The sequence below is a fragment of the Morone saxatilis genome, unplaced genomic scaffold (assembly GCF_004916995.1).
Source record: "Morone saxatilis isolate NCDOM2014 unplaced genomic scaffold, NCSU_SB_2.0 Contig11, whole genome shotgun sequence".
Taxonomy (NCBI): domain Eukaryota; kingdom Metazoa; phylum Chordata; class Actinopteri; family Moronidae; genus Morone; species Morone saxatilis.
Window position 1 is genome coordinate 5,772,146 of NW_023339663.1, and position 13,489 is coordinate 5,785,634.

The following is a 13,489-nucleotide window of genomic DNA, read 5'->3' on the forward strand; positions in this document are numbered from 1 at the left end:
CTCAGCAGAGGGAATATATAAACGGTTTTACATGCCGTTTCCTGGCCAATTTCCCCCATCCCTTGTGTTTGTCATGCAGGTTGTCTGGCATAAATAAAGCAGGATTACACATAAAACCCTTCAGCGTTTCCGGTGTAGGAATGACAAGATGACGTGTGCTTTTTAGTCGATCCAAAACATTTAATACACACCATGGCAGGAGACATGCACTTGCAGCACTTCACACTGTGCACTTTTCCCAACTGTAGCTCTCATTTTGAAAACACATAAAATAATTTAAAACAAAACACATATTAAAAAAAAAGGGTTACACTTTTTTATACATGTTCATAATACTGCTTTATAAAATGTATCACAGAAATTAGCTTTTGACACAGAGCAAACCATAGAAACCAACTCAGGTATTACACTGACACTGTGCTTGTTGATAGTTAGCAGAAACTGTGAACTGGTGACATCCGAGAGGGAATGTCACAGAGAGGACAAGCGCTGGAAAGAAGAGTCTGTAGGGGGAGGAGGAGGAGGAAGAGGAGGCTGGGTCTATATCGGTCCCTCTCTGATGAAGAAAAAAGTGTGCTGAATGGCACAGAGGTCGATCGCTAGGCGTAGAAGGTTTCTACTTTCACTGACTGACAGAACATTGTCATGGAGAAGACCAGGCCCAGGATCTGCAAAAACAAATAAGCCATTCATTTGTTCAGATGTCCACGCGTAAGGTCACAGTGAAATGACGTCACGTTTATTTCTTGGATAACAAAAGGAAGAGCATCCTCACACTCCAATCCGTGCAATATTCATTAAGTAGAGATTTTGCACAGATTGGAATGTGAGGACGCTCTTCTTTTTTATTAAACGCTGTATCTTAGCTCCAGCATCTCCGACAAACCTTTATCTGGTGATTTTACCAAAAAACAAAACACAATTTAATGCCACTCTGTTGTGATCAATTCACCTTTTTACTGCCTTTAATTTAAATGACATTAAGTTAGTTAAAATGTGTTAATGACAATACAGTGATATTCAGTTCTTTTTATTCCATAGGTGCTGTTTTTACCCCCCTAATCTATACAGATATCTGTATATGAATACATAATCTGTAGACAAGTGACAAGATCCTGGTATCGGAAGCGTTCTGGTTTCCGTTTGTAGTCTGAATAATATTGATCAGTCACGTTTGAGTGGGCTTTAGTTGCATGCAGGTAAACAATGTGGAGAGCAAGAGGCAGAACGCATTGGCCAAAATCCAATCTCCGAACCTATCGGCTATCGTCTGATGCCGATTTAGCTTTTCATTAGCTTTTTTAATTTATTTATCTGCATTCATATGCAGAGATCTGTTCATACAGATTAACCAAAATGTTGTCTGGATTGCATTCTTGCATCTCAAATTGCAAGTTGTTTTGATCCGGTATCCATTATCTAGATATCTGCTGGCTACAATTACATAACAATTTCATATTTGTTTTTTGTCTCAATAATTTGTAAATAAGAACAACAATGCTATGAATTTGGCTGCATTAAAGGACAGAATACATGTAGGTGAAACCGGCTGTTGTCTGTAGCTGCAGTCACAGGTGTGGGCTTGTGTGGCAGCAAAGTCAAGAAGACAACTTTCTGTCACAATCAATCATTTTAAATGTCAGTAAAGCCGAATGCACAGCTGTTGTCACAACCATGAAATAATTTGGTCAGCTTGGCTGGCTGTCTCACTTTTTACCAGATGTTGACTGTGATGCCATTTTGTTGTTTGCCAACTGAAAAATAGGGCGAAAAAGAAGAAATGGAGCTGTTTTTGTTTTTAAAAAATTATGCAGACGCAAATTGTTTTCACACCAAAATAGAATTTAAAAAATATTGACAACTTAATGTAGATGTGATTGTGAGTTTGTGTGTAAATTAATTAAATTACAGGGATACAGCTTTGTTGAGTGTAAATTAATATTTGTTTCATTATATTTGTTTTAGCCATAGCCGAGTCATGTCTAAACCAGTTTACTGTATTACACTTCATAGCTGTCGTTAATAGGATCTGTAACGGATTGCGGTAAATCATGATGAAACACTTGAAGGCTTCAAACACTTCTTCCTAAAACTTGATCTTAGAGCACAACCAGGATGCATTATTTTTACTGCACAGTTTCTTCACCATTTGTTGGAGGATGTTGGTAAAAAGATTTCTGTCAATATGATGTCCTGCGATATAACGACTTTTCATCTCAGTTCCCTGCAGTTATGTGAAGTTTATATGTAGAGACTCTCTCCAGGTGTAAGGTATTGCTTGTGTTTATTTGAACTTTATATTCCCAATTTTTCTTTTATTTTAAGGAAATGTTAGTATTTATGCATAATAGTTGTCTTATATACACCGATCAGCCATTACATAATGAGTACTGACAGGTGAAGTGAATAACACGGATTATCTAGTTACCATGGCACCTGCCAGTTGGTGGGATATATTAGGCAGCAAGTGAACATTTTGTCCTCACAGTTGATGTGTTAGAAGCAGGAAAAATGATTTGAGTGTGAGGATTCTGACAAGGGCCAGTACCTATCAAAAGTGGCCCAAGGAAGGAAAAGCAGTAAACCAGAGACAGGGTCATGGATTGGACCACATGGGCGGGCCATCACTCCCCATATATAATATGAATTCAACTTTTCAATTGTAAAAAGAATTTGTCATTTCTTCTTTCAAAAGCTACATAAACACGCTTTAATTTTTCTTTGCCTGAGCATAAAGCATAATTGTATAATTCTTTGTATTGTATAATGCTGTGAGTCAGCTGGCAAACATCACAGATATTTGAGATAAGTCAGGCAATGATAACATCTTTCTGGTTTTCATTTTGCTGCATGTAGGGTTTTCAAAAAGGGCACAGAGAATCAAATAGACGACTAAAACTGAGCCTGCAGCATCACAGGAGCCCAGTATGATATTTCTCCTCTCACATTGTGGAAGCATATCACGTAACACTTGGCTGGAAAGGAGATAAAAGAATTTTATGGAAAGTCAAACCCTCCTATGTGGTCTTGAGCGGTAACACAAGAGGCTTATACAAGCTCCTGCTGTCCAGAGAAATCCTGCATTCAGCGCTTAATGCAAAGGACACTGGAAGTATTAGGTTTATTTATCACAAAGTAAGCGCCTCCATATGAGGCTGTAGATATCAAGGACTGACTTGCTTAAAAAAAATTATACAACTTAAAGCTGTAATTACCTGAGTGAGTGCTGTGCATAGAGCAAAGATCCAAAGTGCCACCAGGTTCTCATTAAGCCAGTCCTTCACACGCTCGTAGCACGGCTGTGGAGACACACACAAACACACAAATATATACATAAAGAATGAGCAAACATTGGCTGATGAATGTAAACCTTTATTTAGATGTCTAGTGCTATGTGCAATCATATTATATACCATTAACAGCGAGTCTTCTCATCCTGTATTTAGAAACTGTGATAGAAAATGTTCTTTGGCTAAAAGATCCCCTGTGGCAACATCCTTATCTCTTCCTCCTCCTTCTCCTCCTCCTCCTCCTCCTCCCCCTCCTTCTCTGACCTAATATTCTTTGGGGAAACTTTCCAAAATTCAAGCAAGTTCCCACTGTCCTTGTCTCCCTTCAGCTGTACAAACAGGAGTAATGTGAATAGCACATACACTGGAAGTATCATTTAGACATGAGAATGGGCAAAATTTTTTATGTCTGACATTGTTCAAATGCATTCTGAAGGCAACTTGACAAAAAAAAAAGAATTCTCTACCCTCTTACTGCTTCCCTATTTTTTCACTAAGACATTTCCACAAGACTATGTTTCAAGACTATGTTTTGAGACTACATTTCTTTTCAAACACTGGAAACATGTAGTGCCCAACATGTAGAAAGAGATGAAAAATACTTAATATAGGAATAGAGCAATGTCCTTCTGGGTCAGGGATATAAGCAAGTAATGAAAAAGACACGAATACTGAAAGTAAAGACAGTGGCTTTCTAATAACAGTTGAAGGCTGACATTAAAGGTGACAGGATTGGCATTTGTGTGCCAAACTGCAGTAGTGAGTATATTTAGTCAATAGGCCTATTCAAACCTAATACAAGGAGTTTTTAATTAGGTATGAAACAGTCTCAATTTAATACTAATGCCTCTATATGACCTCCATAAACACACAAGATCAGATAGGTATAATTGCAGATTTAGATTATTAATCAACTAATAAATCGAGAAATGAACGCACATAATTTAATGATCTGTTATGGCCTGTCTGAGACTGACTTCATTGAGAAAATACATTTATTTGGAAAATGTTCCACAATCATGTAATGTTTTAAGTAATTTTCCAAGCAAATATTCAAATGTGTGATTGTCTCCATGCCACCGTCTTGCCACCCCATGAATATTTTTCTAGATCCGTCCCTGCCAGTGGGTAGGATTCAGTGGTATCTAGTGCTGAAGTTCCACATTGCAACCTTTTGAATACAGCTCAGCCTTCCAAGCGTGTAGAAGAAACTATGAAACATGAATGGCCCTGTCTAGAGCCAGTGTTTAGTTTATCTGGTCTAGGGCTACTTTAGAAACATCTTTAGAACAAACTGCTTCAAACCCGCTCCCTCTGTAGATAAAAACAGCTCAGGTAGGTTTCTTATTTTCAGCTCATTATAAAATACCTATGAATATTATATTCCATTTCTGCCAATAGGTCCTCCTAAATGTTACACAATGGACCTTTAAAATTAGCTCCACCTTCACCAACTGCAACATTAAAGTAATCCTGTGATATCATGTATATTCATCTGTAAAATACTTTAAGTACATTTTGATGCCAATACTTTTGTACTTAGAATATTTCTACACTGTTGTTACTTTTACTTTAGTAAAAGATTTGAAAAAGAAGTGTGTGTTTGATTATGTTACAATGGAGAAATGACAGCCTGCTATATTGTAGTGAAAGATAAGGTACTATCATAACAGGCTACGCCACTGTTCTAATTAAATTATTCATTTCTACAGACATACCTTCCTGATTGTGCCTCTTTTGTAAATCTCCTTACATCAAGAAAAGCTGAGCCAGAGGCAGAGAAACCAAACACAATATACTCTCTACAATCTACTCTGCATTTCTCTACTGCCCGAAACATCAGGGAACCCAAAAATATATTTTCTATAGCACAAGGTGAAATAATTCTGGGCTGGATCAATATGGAAAGTCATGCAGTAAGGCAAAATTTAGAGCCGCTTCAGTGTTATTTATCAAACCCTCCTGGACCACAGAGCTGCATCTGAAAACATATAAATTCATATTTTTATTGTTTGGCGTCCACATAAAACCAGGGGAAAAAATATATAAGTGAACCTGAACCTGCTAAGCCAGTCCCAGCACAGGGACTACATTCACAGCTACAAGGCTAAGAAGTCATCCAAGATAAACAACAAAGCAGGTAAGAAAATAATCTAAGTTTAAATGTCCACTTAATAGCTTTTCTGAGCTTTCAACCACATCTTGCAGCCTTCATCAGTGAATTGAAGTGTCATCATAAGTGATGATATATAACAGCTGTCAATCAATGTCCTGCTTGATCTCCTTGCAGCCTTCCACTCCTGGTTGATGACTGTAACCTTTCCCAGTCAATGCTGTGACAGATTTTGGTCTGGTGTTCACATACAGATGATATTGTTTGTTTCTGGTGTTAATTCAATGTCTTCCAGTCCAGAGTCCTTGCCTATTCAAGAATCTTAGGGTGTTGAAATGGTTTGTGGTAAATGCCAACTACCTGTCACCTAAAAACTCTGTCTTGAATCCCAGTGAGATTCTCCTGCTAGTCCATGCTGATTTAGTTGTGTTTGTCCTGGTCTTATGTGTTGGATTGTCATCATCCACTCCTTGGTCTGGACTTCCCCATGGACCTGCTGTACCACAGTCTCTTTATCCTCCTCCTCACTGTTAAACTGTTTTGCTCTGTGTACGGGCTTCCAGAAACCTGAGACTGATCCCTTGCTGAAAATGCCTCCATTGAAAGTTTAGAAAAGCTGGTGTATAATTGGGCTTACATTATTTTGTGACATGCACTGTTACTAAAGGTCAAGAATGAACTTCCACGCACAAAAACTAAATAGGTCGTTCATCATTGCCTTTCAAAATAATCTTACTCCAATGAAGCCTACACTGAAATAACAAAAACTGCAGTTTCTCAAACAGTCACTTGAGGCTGGCTACAAAAGTGAGCCAAACTCTATTAGGCCCCAACTTAACAGCAGGAATAAACATATCTAGAGCCTGGTACAAAAAAACGGTTTTGGTCTCTATAGCTGAATTCTCCTTTCATGACAGGTGTACAGGGGATGAATTTTAATAAAACTCACCCATTTAAATTTGATCAAGCTCACAGGTGGCTGTTTTCAGCAGCCAGGCTTTATTCAGCTCACCTCAGCTCCTCCCACACTCAACGTCGAACCCTTTGGGTGACGTCACAGAGACTAAGCCCATATTCAGTTATACAGTCTATGGCTCCTACTAACCATTAAGAGTTCCCTCGCTAACATACTTCCAATGGAAGAGATGGGGGACAAAATCCACAACCTTCAATCTGCACAAAAATGAATTCCAAAGTTTATTTGAATCTAATAAGATGCTTTAGTCCGTCAGTCAATTGGTTAATGTTTAGTTATGTTTTTTTATGTTTCCCAAGATCTAAGCTGTTTCTGTGCTAAGCTGCAGTGGAAGGATGGTAACTGCACATATAATTTACTCACTCAAAAACAGGTCTTTTAAAATTACAGCCACTTTGTGTATATTTCAACAGCAGGGGGGAATGGGATGGTGTGTGTGTCTGGGTTTAAATGCATGTGATTGGTGTTTAAGCTAAAACAAGATGTTAAGTTGCTCTTTAAACGAAACCAACATACAATTTCAAAGTTTTAGCAAAGAATGCTGTTCCTATTGCATAACAGATAACGTCAGGTAAATGTAAAAATAGATTATACATGGACTTTGTATATTTGCAGGCATTGAAACTGTGTGTGTATCAGTGTGTGTGTGTCATCGCGCCTCCATTCAAGTGTGTCCTTTGGGTTTTTTTTCTGTTTCCCATCAATGAGAGCGTGAAGAGATTTGTTTTATTTAGAGAAAATATTTTTACACAGATCCCGAGTTCACGAACACTCGGCTGCCAATGACAAGAACCACAAGAATCTAAAGCCGACAACAGGCTTTATTCCAACTCTATTCAACAGTAATCTGTTCACTGAAGAGGAAAAAGAGGCATTTATAACATTTGTATTAGAAAAAAAAACGAAACAAAAAAGCATTAATTTCTGCCTCGAGACATTTCAACAACATAAAACCATCAATGACCCTGAATGGCATCGCTGACTTCTTTTGTCACTTGATGCCCAATAGAGAAATCTCTGGAGAATGATTTGATTTCAGACTGAGAAGCAAGGGTTAGAATGTATGTTTCCTAGAAAAAGATATATAATTTGAAAAGTGTACAGTATATATTTAAATAAAACAGGGGTATGCACATATTATTGGAAGAGAGAACTGCTTCTGTGTGAACTACATTACCTGAACTCTTGAGGGTAAATATTAATCAAAACTCAAAACTAGCCAGATTAATTTGTTTTCAAAATGCGTTTCACACTAGAAGGGTCAGTGGAATTCTCAGGTCTACGTGAAGGCCATCAAGCTGTCACCTGAAGGAGGTAAATATGCATAATTTTGAAAAATCTTTCAATGGTTTGTGCAGAACTTGGTTACAGGAAAAGTAATAGAAATACATTTTAAAAGGTTACGTCTTTCATTTTTAAAATTGAAAACCACTGCCGCTTGACCACAAGTTGGCCTTTCTGCTGAATGGACAAATTAAATTGAGTTGTACACAACCTAAGTAAGAGGCTTATATTTAAGGAATGAAGGGCTGTCTGCTCCCAAGTCTACACCTGTGACCATGATGGCATCATATTTAAGATCTGCCCTTTGCAAGTGGAAACCAAGATGTAATGAAGAAAATACTTTTTGTGTCAAATAGCAATGTTGCCTCCTGTGGTGAAAATTTCACCACAAGGTCCATTTAGTAGCTGTCCTGGCGCTTTCAATCATCACAATGCTTATTGTCGTACCTGCAGGACCAGTGTGTAGGGTTTAGTGGCACCTAGTGGTGTAGTTGCTCGCTTCACCCTCCCTGAAGGAGAAACTATGCGAAGTGCGCGAAAAACACAAATGACCCTATCTAGAGCCAGTGTTTGGTTTGTCCGTTCTGGGCTACTGTAGAAACATGGCGGTATGCTATGCAAATCAGGCGATCTGCTCCCTCTGTAAATATAAAAAAGACTCATTCTAATGAAAAACACAATGATTCTCATTTTCAGGTGATTATACACTAATGAAAACATACCTAGAAATATTATATTCCATTTCTGTCAATAGATCCTTCTAAATGTTACACACGGCTACTTTCCATTCTTGATCATCATCATTATCTCAATAATGTGTATTAAAGTGCAACATCTTTACATCCATCTGCTCATGAAGATCAGGTGATATGACTGCAAGCCCTAGAACAGCTACTAAATGGACCTTGTGGTGAGTCTGTGTTGTCAGTTGGTGTGCCCAAGTTCATGAATAAACTCTGAATGTCATACTGTATGATGTTAAATGTCTTATACTGTTTGAAATCTGGTTTTAAATACAAAATGGAAGTCCTCCAACACAGTGTGACATTTTTGAAACAGATGTAACACACTTGATCTGGAGCTTTACAAACCGTGACTGTTTCTACAGGCGACATCTGGCACATTTGATATGATTTTTAAAATGCGCCCATTTACCATTTTGTTGAATCAACGTAATAACATCTGAAGCTACACTAAAATTGTTGTCATTATTATTAATCATATTCACTCATTGTGATGTACAGTGACTGCTTTAGCGCAGTGGGATGACAGAAGTGAACTATCAGTGTGTTAAGTGGCCCTAAATGTTTTGTCCCTATGATGACAATATGTTGACTTCAAAACGTAATTTTATGATCCCTGCCATTGCAGCTTTTTGTGAGACTTTATTTTTTATCTTTCCTGTTGATGCCTCCAAATAATAATAAGCTTTTGCAGTTGGCAGAGCAGAACAACAGCTGTTGTGTAGGTCTCCTGCTGTTATGTTTTTCATATTTTCTTTTTGTGAACTGAATAAGTAACAAAAGAATGTAAATGTTGAACAAACCAAAAAAAAGTGTTTCTTGCTTTTATTGCTAAAAGATTTTTAAAGTGACCCTGGGTGAAATATTTCATTTACCTCCTGTGTTTACTAGTTTGCAAGTTTTTAAAATGCATTGGTCTTTGAGAGTGCAGTGCAGTATGAGCTGCTAAAACAGCAAAGAGCCCCAGAGCATAAGGAAACACACTCGTACAGGCAGTCTGAGTGACATCAAACAAACATCAGCCAACATGATGCTTATATCTTGGTAGTTTTCAACCTGATGTTGGTAACATAAGATGATGATATTTTCTTTCAGCTCATTTCTATGGTTCTAAAATCTGCAACTTTTCTGTTTTGGTTCACTCACTGCTCCGATCATCTGCAGCAGGCAGCTGTTTTTAATGAAAAACCTCTGATTAACCTATTGTACGCTACCTGCTCGGCACTTAACAGCAGACAGACAAAGGTATCAACTAACTGGTGAACACAGCGGAGCATTTAGCAGCTAAAGAGCCATATATTTTACACAGGGGTTGGTGCAGACCAGATCAAAGCCAAAAAGGAGAAGGAATATTAGACGTACACATGCCAGATGGCCCAAAACATCATTTTCAATGTATGTTGTTCCATATCTGCTGCATGTGTACATAAGCAACACGATATATAATATCAATGTTATGATATTATGTTGATGTTGTGTTTACAGCTTGTTCTGGCCAAAAGATAATACATCATGCAGGTTTAAGCAATTGACTGTCAGATTAAGGTACAGCCAGGTAATAATACGTACATATATGTTTTGTAATTGCTAATAAGACCATTGCAACCAGACTAGAGTTTTCAAAGATGGTGTTTTGAAGACGGTAGAGACACCAGTTGAGTAAAAAAAAACATTTTTTCCTAGGAATTTGGTGAGAAAGGGAATTTTAAAAATTTGTGTGGTTGTTCATCAATGACTTCCTCATTTCCTTTTTTGACATTTCCTTTTTTTTTACAGTAGAGGCGGAAGGAAGTTACCCTCTTGCTTCGTGTAATGACGGAAGGAATGCTGGGACTAATTGTGTTAATGACAAGTTTAAATAAAGAGTGTCAAGAGAACAGGTGGTTGCTTTTATGTGACGCACAATTTGTGTTTCAGAAATGGTAATGATACTGTTAAGTAAAGAATTCAGTGCAGCAGACTTTGCCAGGGGTGCCGAACAGGTCACAAGTAGGTGGAGTAATTTTATTTCTGAATGAATGTGTAATTAATACCAGCTGTCCTTACTTATTATCTCAACACACTCAATTACCTCCACAGCAACAACTTCCACTCTTGCTAAATTACATTACAAGTACATATCCATTTGCCTACCAATAGCACTAGAAGCACCCAGTGTTACATATTCATCAAGACAAACCTCCAAAAGTTTTTATAGCTTTATTTTTCTCTTGACTGATGCAATCCATTGCACACACTGTTCAGCTTTTTCACCAGGGCTAACAGTCATGCTCACACTCATGCAACCCCTCTTAGCAGATCAGGCTGTTTTTCCACATGATACTAATTGTTTTAAAGTGACAACCATATTTTCATCTGGTTTTGCAGAAGCAAAGAAGCATACATTGTTGATCTTTGTGGCTTATTAATGATCTGATGGATGTGAAGAAACGTAGAGGTACCACAAGTGTAAGATCTCTAAAACTACAAAATACCAACAATACTCAACAGCTGAGGTTTAAAGTATTTTATGACGTACAACATGATTGCTTTCTAAAGATTATATCACAATTCAAAGGGAAAACAACAACTCTCTGCGCAGTGCAGCTGCTAAAAAATTAAAAATATGACACTTATTATACATCCGATGAACATTAGTAGCACCAGCAGTAAAGTCCTTCTGGACAGAAGTAATTAATTCCATCAGTAATTATGAACATAAATCTCTCAACGTCCTGCTGTTTGCTTGCACAGCTATGGTACAACATAAAAATAGGCAGGCCCAGTTTTTTAGCTTTGCTGAATTGGAATATTTGTGACCCTAAGTTGTTTTTCAATAGATAACTGGTTACTTGAATGTTAGCTGTATTAAGTCACGTAGCCATGTGGGAATTGTCTTTTGACATTATAAATTTGCATTTAAATGAAATATGACCAACACTGTGACGACTTCTTCTCTCCTTCGTTTTTCTTTGACTCTGTACCTGAGATGATATTGGAACTTGGTTGAGGAAGACCCTCACCAAAACAGATAATCAATTTAACGTTTAATTAAATGGTACCTTATATGTACCACATGTATTTGTGCTCTCAGTTCCCCAAATAATTGATTGGCCGTTCACTAAGCCCCACCTACCTAGTTACAGCTACTGTATTCAGTACTCGCACAAAAAGACGGTGTTCATTTTCCCGCTTGTTTTTGAAACAGTGGATCTCTGATTTCAAGTAGATAAAAAAGGCTTCTTATTTCTTACTGGCTGAAGTGGAAACTGTGGATGACATGATGATATGGTCACCTGTAGCAAGTAACTAATTAAGCTTCTGACAAGATTAACTTGAAATAATAAGTTAATGAGATAATAATTAGATAATGTGCCATAAAAGGGAAGTGCTGCTTTTTTTTTTTTTACTACTAATAAGCTGGTTTGCAGTTTACATTAGAGCAGACAAACACAGTGTATAATGTATTTGTTACACTTACCGCTGTCCACCATGTTCCTGGGTTGTCCAGGCCACAGTTGTCGCTGTACTCCAGGCAGCAGGAGTCTGGCACACGGGTGGCATTATAAACTTCAAACCAGTCTGTGTGGTTGGTTACTCCACAGCAGCGAAACTGCACAGGAGAAAAAACTATGAGTCAAAAGAGTCTGACCTTATATTATTATCACACAGAAATCCTAATGCATGCACAAAAAAACATCCTGCTACGATGGAAGCTAAAATTATTTACCTGCCAAGAATATGATTTACTGAACAAAATAATTCATATGTGCTGAACATAAAAGGCACTTCATCTTCCTGATATTGAGCTGCTGCCCCTTTTGTACAATACACATTTCATTTGTCTCAAAGATCTAAAATTCTTTTTTAACTTGCCTTGTTCTTTTTATCTACATCTTCCACCCTTTGTGATTGGTATAGATTTTTTCATAAGGGATCATGGCTTTCACCACAATTCAATTCATCAGTGTACTTCATGAAAAGATAAAGTGCCCCTGATGTTTTGTTCTTTCAGTGGACTTTAATTCCACACAAGAACAATACTACCCAAGCCGCTCCTCATGCCACTTCGTGCACAGAATCGGGGATTGTGTGTTAATTTAAAACTCCCTCACCCGCTTAAACAATGGATCAAGCTTGCAATTTATCATGAACTACAGCAGAATTTAAATAACCAGAAAGCATTTGAAGCATAGTTTTAATGTTCAAGAACAAATCAAAGGCTAGAAACTGCATAGAGTCATAATATTCAAATGTTATCACCTCGAAACGTTAACAACCAGTGTGGCATGTGACCCTTTCTGATTTATTGTACCAGCATTTGGCGCCTCGTGGATGCTTTTACTACTTCTCATGCATGTAGATACTTTTCTATTCCATAAGCGGCTAATAATGATATTCAGGGTGAACTTTGCTCCAGGGACATCTGCTGTATTATCTATTCAGTGACTCAGCATGTGTGAAGGAGGCTTGGGAGGAAGAGCAGTGACAGAGAGCTGCCTTTTAATGGTCTTACTCTCAGCCAGACTTTATGGAGCCCCCATACATACACAAAGCAGTGCTGATCTAACAATGAAGAAAGTGCATGTTCATGCTTGCACATCAACATTTTCAAACGCTGGCTCATTCAGGCAGACTCTCCTCATGCCATCATCCTGTATGCAGAAAGAAAAGCCTGCACATTTCCACCCACACATGCAGACACACACACATTTGCATACATTATTTGCAATGCATTCGCTGTCATCATTTATGCCTTTTCAGTCACCATGTGCACACACAGACACACACACACACACTTACACAATATGCCTTCTAGCCATTAGACACATGCATGCACACAGACCAGAGTCAAACATTCAGCGTTTACAGCACATTTGCTAATGGAACAAAACTACAAGCCACAACACTGGATCTATGATGTGAAAAAGGTCCCAAGTGCCCTGAAGTCTCCAATCTATCATTTGATGTCTCCTAGAGGCATTCACCGGCAGCAGCATTCATCCTCTGCAGTCCTTAATTTCAAATCTTTGATTCTCACATTGTGTTTTCTTTGCAGTGGAATTTAAGGCACATAATTTAATATATATACAGTATATATATA

The 13,489-nt window shown here is 37.9% G+C and overlaps 1 protein-coding gene across 5 annotated transcripts in view; it reads right to left on the minus strand.

Annotated features, from left to right (window-relative positions):
* Positions 1-137: 137 nt before the first annotated feature.
* tspan4a (tetraspanin 4a) overlaps positions 138-13,489 on the minus strand; it is a 117,303-nt gene continuing 103,951 nt past the window's right edge. For 3 of the 5 annotated variants that reach the window (XM_035682065.1, XM_035682066.1, XM_035682063.1), the window contains exons 6-8: positions 11,867-11,998; positions 3,216-3,299; positions 140-668 (exon numbers count right to left, since the gene is read on the minus strand). In XM_035682065.1, the coding sequence (XP_035537958.1) occupies positions 600-668; positions 3,216-3,299; positions 11,867-11,998 (285 nt within the window). In that variant the 3' untranslated portion in view covers positions 140-599. Of the gene's footprint in view, positions 669-3,215; positions 3,300-11,866; positions 11,999-13,489 lie in introns of all 5 variants that reach the window. The other 2 variants (XM_035682060.1, XM_035682064.1) reach the window with 2 other exon arrangements.